This window comes from Geotrypetes seraphini, chromosome 15 (assembly GCF_902459505.1).
Source record: "Geotrypetes seraphini chromosome 15, aGeoSer1.1, whole genome shotgun sequence".
NCBI classification, from domain to species: Eukaryota; Metazoa; Chordata; class Amphibia; order Gymnophiona; family Dermophiidae; genus Geotrypetes; species Geotrypetes seraphini.
The window spans coordinates 340,152-359,325 of NC_047098.1; the positions used below are offsets into that span (position 1 = coordinate 340,152).

The 19,174-nt window shown below is 43.3% G+C and overlaps 1 protein-coding gene across 2 annotated transcripts in view; it reads left to right on the forward strand.

Moving 5' to 3' along the window:
- LOC117348898 (protein-arginine deiminase type-2-like) overlaps positions 1–18,503 on the forward strand; it is a 70,143-nt gene extending 51,640 nt beyond the window's left edge. For both annotated transcript variants that reach the window (XM_033921522.1, XM_033921521.1), the window contains exons 9-16: positions 4,222–4,336; positions 9,145–9,252; positions 9,999–10,153; positions 10,476–10,620; positions 11,870–11,963; positions 12,515–12,591; positions 13,864–13,989; positions 16,571–18,503. In XM_033921522.1, coding sequence (XP_033777413.1) covers positions 4,222–4,336; positions 9,145–9,252; positions 9,999–10,153; positions 10,476–10,620; positions 11,870–11,963; positions 12,515–12,591; positions 13,864–13,989; positions 16,571–16,804 — 1,054 coding nt within the window. In that variant the 3' untranslated portion in view covers positions 16,805–18,503. The remainder of the gene's footprint in view (positions 1–4,221; positions 4,337–9,144; positions 9,253–9,998; positions 10,154–10,475; positions 10,621–11,869; positions 11,964–12,514; positions 12,592–13,863; positions 13,990–16,570) is intronic.
- Positions 18,504–19,174: the final 671 nt, after the last annotated feature.

Here is a 19,174-nt window from a genome sequence, read left to right on the forward strand (position 1 = left end):
CCTTAGGCATCACTGGACACCATGCCATAGGCACAATTCTAGTAGGCACCTGCCAACTCGTGCTGATTTCAAGAAAAGCCTGGGATAAGCACATAGAGAGGAGGAGGAGATAGTGGATGCTGCGGATGGGCCATTTGGCCTTTATCTGCCATCATGTTTCTCTAACCATAAAGCTCTATGACCTCACAATGCAGATGTAAAGAGCCTTAGCCTATAGGAAGAGGAGATGCAAATGTTAAGAGCCTTAGCCAATAGGGAGAGGAGGAGATAGTGGATGCTGCGGATGGGCCATTTGGCCTTTATCTGCCATCATGTTTCTCTAACCATAAAGCTCTATGACCTCACAATGCAGATGTAAAGAGCCTTAGCCTATAGGAAGAGGAGATGCAAATGTTAAGAGCCTTAGCCAATAGGGAGAGGAGGAGATAGTGGATGCTGCGGATGGGCCATTTGGCCTTTATCTGCCATCATGTTTCTCTAACCATAAAGCTCTATGACCTCACAATGCAGGTGTAAAGAGCCTTAGCCTATAGGAAGAGGAGATGCAAATGTTAAGAGCCTTAGCCAATAGGGAGAGGAGGAGATAGAGGATGCTGCGGATGGGCCATTTGGCCTTTATCTGCCATCATGTTTCTATAACCATAAAGCTCTATGTCCTCACAATGCAGGTGTAAAGAGCATTAGCCTATAGGAAGAGGAGATGCAAATGTTAAGAACCTTAGCCAATAGAGAGAGGAGGAGATAGTGGATGCTGCGGATGGGCCATTTGGCCTTTATCTGCCATCAGGTTTCTATGTTTCTATGAGTTTTAAATGAGATGGGTCTGTTATAGGGTTTGTGTCTGTATGCGTGTAATATGTCTGAAAGACTTTGAGCATGTGTGTGAAGGGAGTGTGAAAACTGCTAGATTTAGATATCATACAGTCTGAGGCTGAGCACAGTATCTTCAACATCCCCAGCACACAGTCCAAAGATTGGGTGTCCCGACATAGTAAATCCTCATTATAAGAATAGTAATGATGGCTGAGAGTTCTCGATGACACTAATGTAGCCCCTAACATAAGAATGAGGACTCAGAAGAATAATGGCAGACACGTGATGGCTCCAACTTAAAACCCTTATTCCACACCCTCACACAAGAACAGTGGTGCTAACACAGGATGATGGCAAGGTCTTGGCAGCCCTAGACCAGATATAAGGTTCAAGGGGACTTGGGACCTGGGTTGGCCACTGTTGGAAACAGGATACTGGACTTGATGGACCTTCAGTCTGTCCCACAAGGCGCTTCCTTGACTGGTCTCCATCCCAAGCCCCTAATCTCATTCATCTTATTTCTTTCTTTTATTAATTATCCACTTTTATAATCAGAAAATGGAGAAAAAATACTCCTAAGCTAGCTGACTTCCTCTTGTCCTGCAGCCAGCCTAAAAAATGATGACATCTGACCTTTCTTTCTCCTGCCACCTGCACAAGCTCTCCTCTGTCCCTGCCAAGAGCTTTCCTTTTCTTTCTCCTTCCTTCTATGCTCATCTCCCTATCTCTCTCCCTCTTCTTCTCTGCAGAATTTCCCTCTCTCTCTCTTATCCCCTCTTGCCCAGTGTCCCTATCGCCCCTTTTCTCTCTCCAGCATTCCCCCGCTTTCTATTTCACCATCTATCATCCTCCTTTTTGGACCTAACGTTGCTGTCTTCTAGTCTTGTTTTATCTTCTGCTTCTGGCTTCTCTTTGATTCCTACGGAGTTTCTTCTCCCCATTGTGCCTTTGAGATCTATGAAGGGTGGAACTGCTGGTCAAGGTGTATCCCTTCTAGACATTTGAAATATGGTATCTAGGGCAGGGCAGATGTGCAAGGGACCATAACTTGACTGTGCAACTTTTGTAAAGAGACATTGTAACTGGAAGATCTGGACATGAAGGATCTTTCTATGGACACGAGTCAAAGCTCTGGAAACCCAGGTGTAGTAGGTTATTCAAGCCACTCAGAATTCAGGAATTAAGAGCAGCCTTATTAGCCATTCTAAAATGGAGATCATGGAAATTCTCCTGAAAATAAGCAATTTATAGTTTCTTTTATGATATTATTTGTTTTTTGGTCATTGATATCTGTGATATTGTTTTAATTATGTAACTCGCTCAGAATTATTGGATGTATGGAAGTAATAAATTTTTAAATAAATAAATGTATTTGTAGTAGTTCTTGTCATTGTTTAAAGGGAAATTTATGAATACTTAATGGAAAACAAAGAGAAAATAAGTCATTGAAGGAAGTCCTCCCACCTTGGATTTTCCTCCCATAAACTGCTCTTTCCTGGTAACTCCTCCGCCCCCCCCCCCCCCCAACACACATTGTGTTTATTATATTTGATATACTAGTTGTACCTCTTCATTACTTCCTATTAGAGAATGGCACGGTGACAGAATTTGACCTCGTTCCCTTGGTTAACTGTGGGAAACCATCCCTGTCTCATTCTTTAAGGAGAGAGGGAAGAATCAGAGTCAGAATGGGCCCAGCCACTGACCATCAAGCCTTGCATTGAAGAATGCTAGTGTAGAAGGACTGATGTTGAGACAGACACTAAATAATACCACGGGATGGTTTCCAGCCACTGACCCTCAAGCCTTGCATTGAAGAATGCCAGTGTAGAAGGACCGAGGTTGAGACAGACACTAAATAATGCCATGGGATGGTTTCCTGCCACTGACCCTCAAGCCTTGCATTGAAGAATGCCGGTGTAGAAGGACCGAGGTTGAGACAGACACTAAATAATGCCATGGGATGGTTTCCTGCCACTGACCCTCAAGCCTTGCATTGAAGAATGCCGGTGTAGAAGGACCGAGGTTAAGACAGACACTAAATAATGCCATGGGATGGTTTCCTGCCACTGACCCTCAAGCCTTGCATTGAAGAATGCCGGTGTAGAAGGACCGAGGTTGAGACAGACACTAAATAATGCCATGGGATGGTTTCCTGCCACTGACCCTCAAGCCTTGCATTGAAGAATGCCAGTGTAGAAGGACCGAGGTTGAGACAGACACTAAATAATCCATGGGATGGTTTCCTGCCACTGACCCTCAAGCCTTGCATTGAAGAATGCCGGTGTAGAAGGACCGAGGTTGAGACAGACACTAAATAATGCCATGGGATGGTTTCCTGCCACTGACCCTCAAGCCTTGCATTGAAGAATGCCGGTGTAGAAGGACCGAGGTTGAGATAGACACTAAATAATGCCATGGGATCGTTTCCAGCCACTGACCCTCAAGCCTTGCATTGAAGAATACTGGTGCAGGAGGAATGACGTTGAGACAGACACTAAAGAATGACACGGGATGGTTTCCAGCCACTGACCCTCAAGCCTTACATTGAAGAATGCTGGTATAGAAGGACTGAGGTTGACATAGACACTAAAGTAACAGAACAGTTTACAAATAAATTACAATACACTAAATTTAAAAAAACCAAACATAAAGACCATATAGGGAATGAAAAAACTGCATTAACCAAAGGAAGACAGGAGTGGAAATGAAAGATATAAATGGATCATAATAAAGTAGTTTTTGATACAGATCAGTCAGTACCAAGTGGATAGCAGAGCCCCCTAGTGGCTCTTCTAAAGTGCTGGATTTTGACTTGCAAATATCCCACAGCTTCTGGAACAACAGGAGGGCTTTCCTGACCAGTGAGGGAGAGGTGGGTGGAGGATCCTTTTGAAGGCAGTCTGTGGCTGGTATAAAACTCCAACCCTGTTTGAATTTTTTTCCATTGGCTCCTACTTCCCCAGACATCCTTCCACACAGAGAGGGGAAGAAGGTCTTTGCCTTGAGCAGCCTCTAACCTAGGAGGAGAAAGACATGGTGACTAGTCAAAGGTTTGCTGAGACCGCTGCATTAGTCTTCAAGTGTAAGCTGTTTTAGGACATGAGTCCACCACCACTCGTTAGACTGAGGATGAAAAAGTTAAACCACAGGAGGAACTGGAGAAGTTAGTGAAGGTCCTGCTCCTGAGATGAAGTCCCCAAGCCCTGCTGACACAACCCAGAAGAAACATCCCCAAATACAGTAACTGTAAAATGATAACATGGTAGGAGAATTCAATTGGTCTGAGGGAGAAGTTGAGATTGGTGCGTGCCCTGTGTACACACATCAAATGCTTGCATTGAACAGCTAACAATGACCTTGTGTGTGCACTTGTCATTCTTTCTACTCTGTATCTCTTTGTTACAGTGTGAAAAATAACCAAACTTTTCTGAAAGAGGTGACAGATCTGGTGGAGAGAAAATCACGGTGTAAACTGACAGTCTGTGACATTATCGATAACCGTGGAGACCGCTGGATCCAGGTATTAGCAACTATAAGAACAGCCAGTCACTCCAAAGAGACCCTTCTTTTGGGCCATCTCAAGCCAAATGAGTTGAAATGCCTTTATATGAATACACGGTAGCACTGTTCATGCCATAAAGAGACAATATTACTCTTCACCAACCCCAGCTCTGAAAACCTTCTTCTTTACTAAACCCTTTGGAAACTGAGCCATTCTAGATTACATTCTTCTTTTATACTTATATACTATTGTAAACCGAGTCGAGTATCTTTTGCTTGAAGACCCGGTCTATAAAATTAGTTTAGGGATGGCCCAACAGGAATCTTTTCAGTTCTCCTACACATCCATTTGCTCACGACTCCTTAGCATGTGCCGAAAAGTGCTCAGCCCAACCAAGAAGTGAATGACGTGGACACAGTTCAATCAATGATCTGGAATAATGTCAAAACAATTGGATTTTGTTTCTGCGGAGTGGCACTTAATGAAATAAGATAGCACTCTCTTTAGCTACAGTAGCAAAATAACACTCAGAATTTGGGAAGTTGGTTGTAATCATCCTTTCCCTTGTAGGTTTAGGTTCAGAGCAAACACTTTCTCTTAGCACAAGTTCTCCCTAGCTTTAATTGTGTTTTTATTTTTGATATTAAATAATGAACATCATAGTTGTAGTTAGACTCCCTCCACATTGCCTCCCATTCCTTGATTTTGAATTTCCTGAGTCTTTCATGAGGGACTTTGTCCAAAGCCTTTTGAAGCCCCTTTATCCATATTTATAGATTTCAAGCATTCAGTAAACCAGCTTAATATCAGAGCATAAACACTACCAGCAGAAATACACTGCAGTAAAACGCAAAGATGACATAAGAACATAAGAATTGTTGCTGTGGTCCATCGTGGCCAGCAGTCTGCTCCGGCGGCGGCCCTTAGGTCAAAGACCAGTGCCCTAATTGAGTCTAACCTTACCTGCGTACATTCTGGTTCTGCTGGAACTCGTCTAATTTTGTCTTGAATCCCTGGAGACACAAAAGGGCAGGAAAATAGAAAAACAATTTCATCCTGAAAAACAATGCCATGACAACAGAGGTTCCTTATGCCAACAGCCATACTTAGGTTACCTGAGCCAGTTGGTTGACTCCGATCAGAACCATTTCTGAAAACAAAAAACAGGATTTAACATGTTTTAAATTTCCCAGTCAACTTCAGCTAAAATATAGAAATATAGAAACATAGAAAATGACGGCAGAAAAGGGCCACAGCCCATCAAGTCTGCCCACTCTAATGACCCACCCCCCTGACTTTACCCCCTTAGAGATCCCACGTGAATATCCCATTTAATTTTATAATCTGACACATTGCTGGCCTCAATCACCTGCAGCGGGAGTTCATTCCAATGATCGACCACCCTTTCGGTGAAGAAATACTTTCTGCAGTCACCATGAAATTTCCCTCCTCTGATTTTCAGCGGATGCCCTCTTGTGGACGAGGGTCCTTTAAGAAGGAAGATTTCATCTTCCACCTCGATATGGCCCGTGATATATTTGAACGTCTCAATCATGTCGCCTCTCTCTCTTCGTTCCTCAAGTGAGTACAGCTGCAATTTATTCAGCCTGTCCTCATACGGGAGATCCTTGAGTCCCGAGACCATCCTGGAGGCCATTCGCTGAACCGACTCAATTCTCAGCACATCTTTCCGGTAATGTGATCTCCAGAATTGTACACAATATTCCAAGTGAAGTCTCACCATGGATCTGTACAACGGCATTATGACTTTGGGCATCCTGCTGACAAAACCTCTACAGATACAACCCATCATTTGCCTTGTCTTGGAGGAAGCCTTTTCCACTTGATTGGCAGTTTTCATGTCATCACTAATGATCACTCCTAAATCACGTTCTGCCGTAGTCCTAGCTAAGGTCTCACCATTTAGTGTGTAAGCTCTGCACGGATTTCTGTTACCCAAGTGCATTACTTTACATATCTGCTTGAGATAAGCAAAGTGGGCAAATCAGGCTTATTTACTCTTTTGATAAATTCTAATATATTACTATGGTGGGTTCCTGGGTGGACACCAGACCTGTAAAGCTGGAATGGTTCCTGCCAAAACCCCTGAAGCCACCCCCTACCCCCCAAATGTCCACAGCAGGAGGGATGCCCAGTCCCTCCTGCCAGAATCCCCCTGAAAGGTATGCCCCCTGACCCCCCCAAATCCACACAGACCCCACCAAATACTTTTTTAAGTTGACATGCCAAAGGGATCCTTTTAGCCTCTGACCGACAGGCCTGCCTTCACAGAATGGTAGGCCTTCCCCTTCCCGGTGCATCCTGGGATGTAACAGGAAGGGGCCTAGGCACTTGGGCCAATCGGAATATTAGACCTCTCTCCCAGTGAATTCTGGGATGCACTGGGAGTGGCCTAAGATTATGATTGATCAGATCCCTTAGGCCACTCCTGGGTGGGTGTGTGGGTTTGGTTTTTTTTTTTTGGGGGGGGGGGGGTCCAGCAGGAGGGACTGGGAATCCCTCATGCTGATCATCATTGCAGGAGGTGTTGGGGGGGATGTCCGGCAGGAGGGAGTGGGCATCCCTTTTACTGGTAGATGTGGTGGCAGGAGGAATTTGGTATTCTTCCTGCCACAAACATTCGGGGGTGGGGGTAGGCAGCTTTGGGTGGTTCAGGCAGGAGGGACTGGGCATCCTTACTACTGGTGGGTGTGTCGGCAAGGTGGTGGCAGGAGAAATTCAGCACTCTTCCTGCCATGGACATTTAGTCTTTGCAAGGGGGGGCAGGTTCCCTGCCGCGGTCGCTAAACTGATCACAGCAGGGAGATTTAGATCGTATAAGTTCTGTTCAGGCAGCCTTGTAAACCTTTCAATTATCTCTGCAGTACAACTAAGTAAAGTGTTCCTCAGGTTGTTCACGGTCGGCGGTTCGCAGTCCCGGTCATTCGCGGTATTTTCCCACCACGAACCGCCGACAAGAAGAGGGCAGTGGGAGAGGCAGGAGAGAGCAGCTGGAGCGCCGCGAGTGCAGGAAATCACTCGCGGTATGCTTCGACCGCCTCTTCCTGCACTAAGTCGGGCCTTATCCAATCAGGAGCTGCTTTGATACATAGCTCCTGATTGGATAAGGCCCGACTTCGTGCAGGAAGAGGCGGTCGGAGCATACCATGAGTGATTTCCTGCACTCGCGGCGCTCCGGCTGATCTCCTGCTGCCCTCTTCAGGCTCCCCCATGAAAAACCGTATTCGTGGTTTATTTGAGATTCGCAGGGGTTCCTGGAATGGAACCCCTGTGAATCTCGGGGAGCACTGTACAGTATAGGTTGGCCCATGTCCTGCCCAAATCCCTCTCTCACCACTCCTTCAAAAATGCCCTTTTCAGCTGTGGGCACCAGCGACATTCAGAGGCTTAAAAAGTCTTTGGCTTCGTCTAAAAACACGTTTTGATTATTGGCACTTTGACAACCTTTTAGGTCGTCCAAGTGCCGACTTGGGTGGGTTTTTAAATGTATTTTTGTTTTTGAAAGCAGGACAAATGGCAGATATAGACCAAATAGCCCCATAGTGTTTTGGTTTTGGTTTTGTTATGATATAAAATTCAATATAGTTATTTAAATGAATTAATTTGAAAGATCCACAGTTCAATGGCACTAAGTCAACTCCAGATAAATTGATCTAGGCCTGGTGTTGCCCCTCTGCATCTATGGACTGAAAGTGCTGAGTTTCCTAAGGAAACAGAAAGTAAAATTTCACGGATAGAGTAAAATGGGGAAAAGCTGAGTCTAGTGTCAACCTTGCGGTTTATCCAAAGTCTCTAAGTAGCATAGACAAGGCAGCTGTAGTGGCACAATTGTGATACTGGTTTTCTGCCATACAGAGAGAGATAAGGTTACCATATGGCTCCAGAAAAAAGAGGATGGATTGAGACATCTGGGTTTTACTTCCAGGTACTTCAAGCATTTTTCCTGTCTGTCCCGGTGGGCTCACAATCCATCTAATGTACCTGGGGCGATGGGAGGAATTAAGTAACTTGCTCAGGGTCACAAGGAGCAGAGTGGCTGCTGAGGCTCTAGCTCTAACTACTACACCACACTCTCCTCAAAAGGGAGAGGGAAACATAGGAAACAAGAAAAGGAAATACAGGGGTTGTGAATGAGGACTTTGGGAAATACTGCTCTCCCTCCCATCCAAAAAAATTTATACACAGATGAATTGTTCAGAAGAATTTTAAAATGGAAATGGTATGCCACTGAGAAAGTACAAACTCCCTATTCCTCCCAAATGCAAGACCATATCTAAAAACCAAAACTACTCAGTTTAGATTTAGGAAAATGCAAAAAGATGACAGATTCATTGAAAACCAGCACTTAAGGAGGTTCCTTTTGCTTTTCTGATTACTGTGTGAAATATTTCGTAAATCTGGCTCTAAATTTGCACTGACTTGACCACAGCTAGAAGAAGCCTTTGTGGGAAACGCAGGATTTCAGCCCTGATTCTTACCCCATTGTTCTAACACAGCAGAGCTAAAGAAGGAAAAGCTGGTAGATGCGTGGAACAGTCTCCTGGAAGAGGTGGTGGAGACAGAGACTGTGTCTGAATTCAAGAAAGCCTGGGGATAGTCATGTGGGATCTCTGAGAGAGAGGAAAGAAGTTATGGGCCATTTATTTGCTCTATATCTGCCATCATGTTTCTATGTTTCCAAGAGCAGGAAATGGAGAAATGTAAAGAGTAAGAACATAGAAATCATTTGTAATCCACCTTGAACCGCAAGGTAATGGCGGAATAGAAATCCCTAATGTAATGTAATATATATTTTTTCCCTACAGGATGAGATGGAGTTTGGCTACAGTCAGGCTCCTCATAAAACCTTCCCTGTGGTTTTTGACTCCCCCAGAGATGGACAATTGAGGGACTTTCCTTTTAAAAAGATCCTGGTATTGTATTTTGAACCATATGCTGCTGTCAGAAAATGTGTTTGTTATTTTCTCTTTTATTTTTTTAAATTCCCATTTGTCCTGCATAGTGGAAGCAAAACAGATCTGTACCTGAGTTCTCTAGAGCCGGTTTTGTTCAAGTGCTCTAAGACACTGTGCTGTGGCATACTAATGTATTTTGCGAGATTCCAGGTGTGCTGCCAGACGCCGGGGAGGACAGGCGCTGGCTGACTGCCTACAGGATGTGCCTCTCACGGTGAGGCAGTCAGTCGGCACTGGTGCGTCTCCTCCTCTCCATGCCTTTTCTTTTTCAGCCCCATACCACTGGTGTCTCTGTACATGCACGGATGTCGACGTGATGACTGTGACATCATCATGTTGAAGTCCACGCACTTCCGGATGCCCTCGAGCCATGGCCCCCAATTTAGTGTGCCACCGGCTTGCAAAGTTTGCAAGACACTGCTCAAAGGACTACTTGTCCTTTGTAGAACCAAAGTCTTTGCTCTTTTTTTTTTTTTATCACAAATGCTCTCAGGCCAGGATCTCTCTTCATTCCAGAGCCACAGCTGTGTGCTCACAGGTTGCTTCCCAAACACTGGGCTCTCCAGATGGGCAAGACAGAGGAAAGAGCTCCTGTGCTCCCTCCAGAGAGCTGGCTGTTGCATGTCAATCGAGTTGCATGAATTCACATTCCTTCTCCCTGCAGGGATCACCTTTTAGTAATGGTTTTTCTTCTTTTCCTGCAGGGCCCAGATTTTGGGTATGTTACAAGAGAGCCAATATCCTTCTATGATATCTGCAGCCTAGATTCTTTTGGGAATTTGGAAGTGAGCCCCCCAGTGACAGTGAATGGGAAGGTGTACCCCTTGGGGAGAATCCTGATTGGAAGCAGTTTGCCAAGGTGTGTGGGCATGATTGAGGCACCAGTTTTCACAATGCCGATATAGCTGCAAAGTCCACACTTCTGTCATTTAAAAAATTGCCTAAACAAAAGTAATAAATTATTGTAAACCATTTCAATTGAGGTCTTCTCAGGAAATTGGTATAAAATTGTTCCTTGAAGTCACAGTCAGTGTTTCTGTGAGATGAAGTTAGTCTCTTCTTGGTTTTCTAGCTGAGCTTCTAGCAATTCGGGCTCAATGGGGACAAGAAAATTTCATGACTTTTTAACTGTCTCTATCAAATGCTCACTGTTAACCCTTTCTTTGCTCTGTGAATGACAGGTCTGGTGGGAGGCAGATGACAAAGGTTGTGCGAGATTTTCTATTTGCTCAGAAAGTGCAGGCCCCTGTGGAGCTCTTCTCCGATTGGTTAAATGTGGGTCATGTAGATGAATTCATGACCTTTGTCCCATCCTCTGACAGAAAGGTAACTAATGCACTAAACTTTCTATAATTTTACAAGCAGCAGGGTTACCTGAAGTCCCAGGTTATCAGAGACAGACTAACCAGTCCTGGTGGTTACCTGAAGTCCCAGGTTATCAGAGACAGACTAACCAGTCCTGCTGGTTACCTGAAGTCCCAGGTTATCAGAGACAGACTAACCAGTCCTGGTGGTTACCTGAAGTCCCAGGTTATCAGAGACAGACTAACCAGTCCTGCTGGTTACCTGAAGTCCCAGGTTATCAGAGACAGACTAACCAGTCCTGCTGGTTACCTGAAGTCCCAGGTTATCAGAGACAGACTAACCAGTCCTGGTGGTTACCTGAAGTCCCAGGTTATCAGAGACAGACTGACCAGTTCTGGTGGTTACCTGAAGTCCCAGGTTATCAGAGACAGACTGACCAGTCCTGGTGGTTACCTGAAGTCCCAGGTTATCAGAGACAGACTAACCAGTCCTGGTGGTTACCAGAAGTCCCAGGTTATCAGAGACAGACTGACCAGTCCATCAGAGACAGACTGACCAGTCCTGGTGGTTACCAGAAGTTCCAGGTTATCAGAGACAGACTGACCAGTCCATCAGAGACAGACTGACCAGTCCTGGTGGTTACCTGAAGTCCCAGGTTATCAGAGACAGACTGACCAGTTCTGGTGGTTACCAGAAGTCTCAGGCTATCAGAGACAGACTGACCAGTCCTGGTGGTTACCTGAAGTCCCAGGTTATCAGAGACAGACTAACCAGTCCTGGTGGTTACCAGAAGTCCCAGGTTATCAGAGACAGACTGACCAGTCCATCAGAGACAGACTGACCAGTCCTGGTGGTTACCAGAAGTTCCAGGTTATCAGAGACAGACCAACCAGTCCTATTGGTTACCAGAAAGGTCTCAGGTTTTCAGAGACAGATTCATCCAAGAAAGCGAAAGACTTTAAGGTTCTTCAGCTCGGAGATAAGATACTGAATGGAGTGGATGAAAGTTCCCCAATCTTAGCTGATCTCTGCCCATCAGGTTACAGATTAATTCATTTCCCTAGAAAATTAAAAAGAGGCAGAGGTCTTCTCTTAATACTGTATATAGAACATTTTTTCCCTAATCCTGCAACGATCAGGGATTAGAATACCAATGAAGAAAAGACTGCAATTTAAAATTGCTTGTAATTTGTTCCTATCTGTTGAGAATAAGTAGGATAACTCTGTTAATAAGAAAGTTGATTTGATTTTTTCTCTCTCTGTTGTTTAGGGCTTCCGGTTACTCTTAGCCAGTCCTAACACCTGCTACCAGCTATTTGAAGCGTTGAAGGAGAAGGGGTACGGAGATGCTGCTATGTTTCAGGGTAAGTTGGGACTGGGCAATATGAAAGACAGATGGGGGGTCATTAGGACAGGTTAGGGATGCCCCTTTTCACACTGGACACACAGCGATATTCAAGAGCTCTAAGATGCCTCTAGATACGTTTAAAAACCCTTTTTGATTATCGGCACTTGGACAACCTGTCTTTTAGGTCATCCAAGTGCAGATTCAGGCGGGTTTTTAGACATATTTCCGTTTCGATTGTGTACCTCTAATTGGATAACCAACCACAGAAACCTGGATAGTCGAGGCCGATGCCCACAATTGAATATCTGAGCCAGTGGTGGCCAATATTTACTCCTGAGTTTTTACCCTGAGGCAGCACAGAGGAGAAAATTTGCCACCTCTAAGCTACATTCCTATTGGCTGTTTATACTCTAACTTGTCTTCCTATTGGCTGTATTTATACATACATATTGTATATGCTGATGTTCCAACACAAGAGCCATGTGGTACAATAATTATCCCTTCTTCCTGCTTTTTTTTTCTGTAAAAAAAGTAAATTTTACTTTTTTAAAATTTATTTTATTACAGGTCTGGGTGTTGGACAACCAACTATAAATGATATTCTGAAAAATAAACGCCTAAAAAAAGAAAATGATTATTTTCAGGTATGAAAATTGTATAAGTTCTTTTGAAAACTTATGCCTTTCAACGCTACAGAAATGATAAATAGGGGTAGGGAACTCCGGTCCTCGAGAGCCGTATTCCAGTCGGGTTTTCTGGATTTCCCCAATGAATATGCATTGAAAGCAGTGCATGCAAATAGATCTCATGCATATTCATTGGAGAAATCCAGAAAATGCAGCTCTCGAGGACCGGAGTTCCCTTCCCCTGGTGTAGTAGATAGATAGCTGACATATGAAGGAAAACGTTAAGAAAAGCTTACAAGAAACAGGTTGGATAGGTGAAAGTCATCAAAGCAGGAGAAAGAGACTGAACTTATCCAAACCGGGTGAAAGCATTCTGTAACAGCCAAAGCTGGGGAGGGAAGAAAATGACTTAGCATTTAGCTCCTATCTTTTCAAAAGTATCTCAGGGCAAGTTACACTTGGGTACAGCTGGTCATTTCTATCCCTGGAGGACTCATAATCTACATTTGTAGTGGAGGGTTAAGTGACTGACCAAGAGGTCGAGGAGAAACAGAGGCTTTAATCATGACAATGGATATATTCTATCTAGGCCCTTGCCATACTGTCCTGGGAACCAGCCCCCTCTCCTTTACGCTTCCTTGCCCTTCTGCATCAGGTCTGTCAAGGTGGGTGTTCCTGTGTCTTGTGGAGTTTATTAATCTTGGGGCTGGCTCCTGGTATTTCTTGATGCTCTGATTCTTTTTTTCCTGTCTTGCATCCTGCCTTGTGTCTTGTCCTGGCTTCCAGTCCTGCTGCTGTTGCACCTGTGCCAGATTTGGTCTGATTTCTTGTTTTACCTCATTCCTGCGAGCTTTGGTTTCTTATGTCATTGAAATTCTATTTTGGACATTTCTTCTAGAGCAAATGAAACATTTAATTTGTTCTTAGCTCAGAGACCAGTGACAGATAAATCTCTTTGGGTTTCAGCCAGGTACTAGTGACCTGGATTGGCCACCATGAGAACAGGCTTCTGGGCTTGATGGACCATTGGTCTGACCCAGTAAGGCCATTCTTATGGACTCCTTAGTAGCTGCCCACAGTCCAGCCACAGTTTAGCAAAAACAGGCTGTAAAGCATGGTGGAGGAAAAATGTGCCATATAAGAACAAAAATAGGAAGGAGGAAAGGTACAGATGTACTGATCTTATCACCAATAGCACTTACTATGTAAAAATGCCTAATTATAGCTTTTACAGAGCTATTCCAGCTTGTGTTTTCATGTCTTGATTCCTAAATTTTTCTGTTTCCTTAGGTTTGTATTGACTGGAATAGAGATATTCTGATAAAAGAGTTGGGGCTTACGGAGCAGGACATTGTGGATATCCCGATACTCTTCAAAATGGAGAATGGGTTTGCCGATGCTTATTTTCCAAATATGGTAAGGAGACTGCCTGGATTGCCTAGACCCCCCCCCCCCATGTCCAGTCATGTCGTGAAGTTTGTTTTGTGAATGTCCTATTGTAACTCTTTCTGAGCTTCTGGGAAGATGGGATAGAAATCAGAACAAATAAGAGGTGCTTCAGACTCTGGGAGGGCAGTGGAGAAGGAGCGAGAGAGACTGGATTGGAGGAAGAAATGTAGGGGGAGAGCAGAAATAGAGGAGACGTAAGCCACAGGGTGGGGGTGGGGGCAAAAAAGAGAGGTGATTGTAGGCATAGAGGACAGTAAGAGCTGCTCTACATTTATCAACCAAATATTAAATCTTGTGGAAGAGCAAAACCCCTAACTGGAGGTGGTCATGGGTAAATCTTGAAAGTTTTCCATGTTATACTTGTAATCTGACTCCAACTCATACATATGTGGCATGTCTGCTTCTGAACCACTGGAAACGACACTCTCAGTGCTGAGCACCAAACCCTGCCTTTGAAAAGCTCTAAAACAGGTTTATATTATTCACCCCAACATGGTGCTAAGTTAAGACATATTCGGTTAAAGATTTAAACCCTGTGGTTATTAAGAGAAGATAGAAAGATATTTGAAAAGTTTTGAGTTGAAAGACAGGGGAATGTCAGGATATCAAAATCAATAAGAAAAGGTTCATTTTACTCTGACAATGAACGTTTTAAAGATGTTTCCTCTATAGGAAAACATATCCATCTCATTGGTAAAAGACTGAGGGGTTGTGTATTACATGCACAAGGATATTGTAGACCTACAAGTATGTTCATTCTGCTGCCCCTCAATCTCTCTCCTTATACACCTTCCAGAGAACTCCGTTCCTCAGATAAGATGCTTTTAGCTGTACTCTTCTCTTCCACTGCCAATTCCAGACTTTGCTCCTTTCTTCTAGTTACCCTCTATGCCTGGAATAAATTACCCGAGTTTGTCCGTTGAGCTCCTTCCCTTGATTAAAAGCAGACTGAAACCCACCTTTTTGATAATAGGTTTCAATCCTTAACCCTACTCCTCTGATGTCATAATACCTCATTCCACCAATAAGAGCCAACCTCATCAGTGATGTCACAATAGCTTGATTGTCTTGTACTCCCCTCTGCCCTCCAACCCAGCCAGCTGATTAACCATTCCCCTTAACTGTATCCATGACATCCTGTTTGTCTGTCTTGGCTATTTAGCAGGGACTATTTTCTTCTTCTTTGTGACTGTGCAGCGCTGCGTGCATCTGGTAGCCCTATAGAATTAATTAATAGTAGTAGTTTGTAGCTGTAGCTTGTTAATATTTCATCCTCAGTGCCATCAGATGACATTACCCATAGGTGGAACCGATTGATCTTGCTTATCCACAGAGAAACAACGAAGCTTAATGGAGCTCTGAGTAGGTGGCAATTAACATTATCAAAGGCAGAAGACAGGTCGAGAAAGACGAGGATAAAGCTGAGGCTACTAGATCTGGCCAAGAACAGGTCATTAGAGACTTTAGCAAGGGCATAAGTGGATCAAGAATATCTTAAATCCAGGCAACAGCTGTGAACAGCAGGTTCTAACACCTTGGATAGAAAGGGGAGGACACCTATTTGGACATCTTGGCTGCCAAAACATCTAAACCACCAGGATGTCTATCTTTATTCACCATTTTCAACCACAACAATGTCCTGGTTAGAAAATGTTCTTATCAGCACCATTTTGATGTGGGAGGGGCCACCGTTCTAACGGACTGGCCACATAGACATGCCAACAGAGCAGTGGGGCACCTTAGAGGGCACTGCTGTGAACTTCACATACAGGGTGTCGGATATACATCTCACCATATAACCCTTATAAGTTATGGTGAGCCCTCCAAAACTCCCTCAAAACCTACTATACGCATCTGTCTACCACCTCAATAGCCCTTATGGCTGTACATAGCACCTATATGGCAGTAGAGTAGGGTTTTGATGGGCTCATACTTAACATCATTAGAGTGCCTTATGGGTCTGGCTCCTCTTCACTATGGTTCTCTAGCCCACCTACCTGGCTACTTAAGCCATCTGTTTGATGCTCTATTAGGATTTTCCATACCAGATGCAGGACCACTGAAGATAACTGTGAATAAGGATAGAGCAGTGGTAGACCCTGATCGATTTTCAGAGGGTTGTATTCGAGAATAAAGGTAGACAAAGCGATGGGACAGGATGGTGTACATCCGAGAGCATTAACGTCTAAGTTCAGTCCATGATGTCTTGGGAAAGGTTTGATTATTCCAAATCAAACATGCCCAAAGCCCACCCATAACAAACCCCCTTGAACTCTGGCTGCACAACTGATAAAATGTCTTGCTAGACATCCAAGAAAACTGTTTCAAAGATCAGCACTTGGATGTCTGCACAATTAGGATGTCCAAGTACCAACTTAAGCAGTTTTTTGATTATGCCCCTACAAATCAACAGAAATGGTCTTGCATCAGGCTTGGGCTACATTTATAAAAATGTTTCTTCTTTAAAAGCAATGCTGTCTACAACTCCAGTCTTTTCCATGTGTTCCTAATTATTAACCCCCTTTCAATTGGTTTCCTTTTCAACTAGGTGAACCTGGTGGTCCTGGGAAAAGATCTGGGCATGGCTAAGCCGTTTGGACCTAACATCGATGGCAAATGCTGCCTGGAGCAGATGGTTACATCTCTTCTGGAACCCCTGGGGCTCAGATGCACCTTTATTGATGACTTTTACTGTTACCATATTCAGTTAGGAGAAGTGCACTGTGGGACCAATGTCAGGCGGAAGCCTTTCCCTATCAAATGGTGGAACACCATTCCCTAGTGACACCTACAGTATTCTAAAGTCTGCCTATAGTTAGATCCCAGTGCCACCAATTACATGTTTTTATTGTTACAGAAATACACTTACCACATTATTTTTCCCCTTGGATTATTGTATAAAGCAGCTCAACTATTCTCCTCGCCCCACCCACCTCTACCAGTTGAGGCCTAGAAAACTGGATTTAAAATTAAGACCTCTCACCTCCCTGTCGTCCTAGGTAAATATCTCACTCCACATACCCCTCCTAGGGTCCTTAGATCTACGAATCAAAACCTATTAACAGTACCTTCAATCAAGGAGCTATACTATACTAGAAATTCCATTTTCTCAGTGGTTGCACCCTCGCTCTGGAACGCAATGAAAATTCCCTAAATAAATTTAAAACAAATCTCAAAACATTTCTTTTTAAAGATGCCTACCAATAAGTGGGGGGAAAAACAACAGCTTTTAAGAAGCGACATCCCCTTTTCCCTCTCCCCTTCCTATTTTTATTTATTATTGTAATTAAAACTTTCCTATCCTCTAAAACCTCTCGTTTCTAATCAGCCTTAAATTGTCATAATATTAGGTTTACCCTCTTTTTTCATTTTATCTCACCTCAATCAAAAATTTTATTAGACCTTTCTAATTTTTAATATTGTAAACCGCCCAGATACAAATGATGATCGGTAGATCAAGCCATGAATAAACTTGAAAACCTATACTAAGGCCTTCAGAGCTCTCAGTAGCAAGCAGTTATTTTATTTTTTTGGTCAATATTTAGAGCATTTTAAAATGCAATGTCTTGTGCATCTCATCTTCAACAAAACTGAATTTTGGGTTGAAACTCAAAAGATGATTCCAAGCTCCACCTGTCACCAGGTGCACAAAGGCAGTCCAGTTTTTCCAGATTAGGAAAGGTTTATGGTTGCTTTTTGACTAAAAAAACAATTATAGCAGATGACCTTGTAACAATTTGTTTAATTATATGAGGGAGCTTCAAAAGGTTTCCGATATTTCAAAAGCAAATTACATCACTTTTCCACATCATCTCCCTGTTTTGCAATACATTTTTCCCAGCAACCTACTAACTTCTTAATGCCATCAGACAAGAATGTTTTTGGTTGAGCCTGAAAATAGGAAAGTGCAGAAACTTTCTGAAGAACCCTCATTTCCTGCAGTTTTTAGATATGAAATAAATCTACTCTAACTAGCAGAGTGCATTTTTTCACTGGAAGACTGTCTTGTGCTGCTTGGACGTTGGGTTCCACCTGTTTTAAGTAGTATATTCTAGAACAGTCTGCCATGAGAGATGCCAGAATTTTACTGTATTCTTTAAAATTCCCTTCATTACGTATACACTAGAATAGATGACTTATACATCGCGAACACAAGGAAAGAGACAACCGCCCAGACAAGCTTCATTCTTTGACAAGATTGCTCTTTAAAAACTAACAACAAGTAATGTTATTTTTTATGCATTATCCTAACTTCAGCAACAAAGCAATCAAAGCTTTGTTACCGTTTTGATCTTATTTTTGGAAACTTGGATTTTCAGCTCCGACAGAAATTAAATGGAAAAAGAGAACAACTGCAGATGGTGGGTGATGAAATGTGTTTGCGTGTCAACTACCGAGCTGCATTTTGAGTTAATGTGCACTAAAAAAATAAACACATTGACAGACTCTTGCTTACAAAACATACATGTCATCTATTCTAGTGTATACTTATGAAGGGAATTAAAAAAAAAAAAAAAGTAAAATTGTGGACTCTCTTGTGGCACACGTTTGAGAGACACTGATTTAGGGGATAATAAATGGACCCATTTGAACTCTGTGTTAACTAGCTAGTGAGCACGGTAGCTGGTAAGTGACTGCACACCCAGTCTTTACCCAACAAATATTTCAAAAATAACTTACACATCATTACCACATACAAATTGAGAAATTACCAGAGGACAGTTAGCGCATCCTAGGGCAAGTGTTTTCCAGTGTGCAAAGCCTGCATTAGTGCTTTCTGCACATTAATAAAAAAAGACCCCTTAATGTGGAGTCCTACCCTGTGTTCTTTTGAAAAACTGCATAGAGCAGTTCCAGATAGAGCAGACTTCCTTTAAAAAGAGCATCTGGTTGTGCAATATATTATGGGCACTTTGAATGAGCAACATTGGTGGAAGATTTCTCCCCAACGTAGCTTTGTGAGTCGTAAAACACTGACAGTGTCAAAGGGCTAGATTCACTAAGCCCAACGATTAACTTCCGACCACTTAGCAACCCAATTCACTAACCTCTGTCCTGATCATCCTCTAATCCGCGCATGCAAATGAGGGGGGAACAATATTCTAATGTAGGCAGGCAGCTATTCACTAAAAAAAGGACACCGGACTCGGCT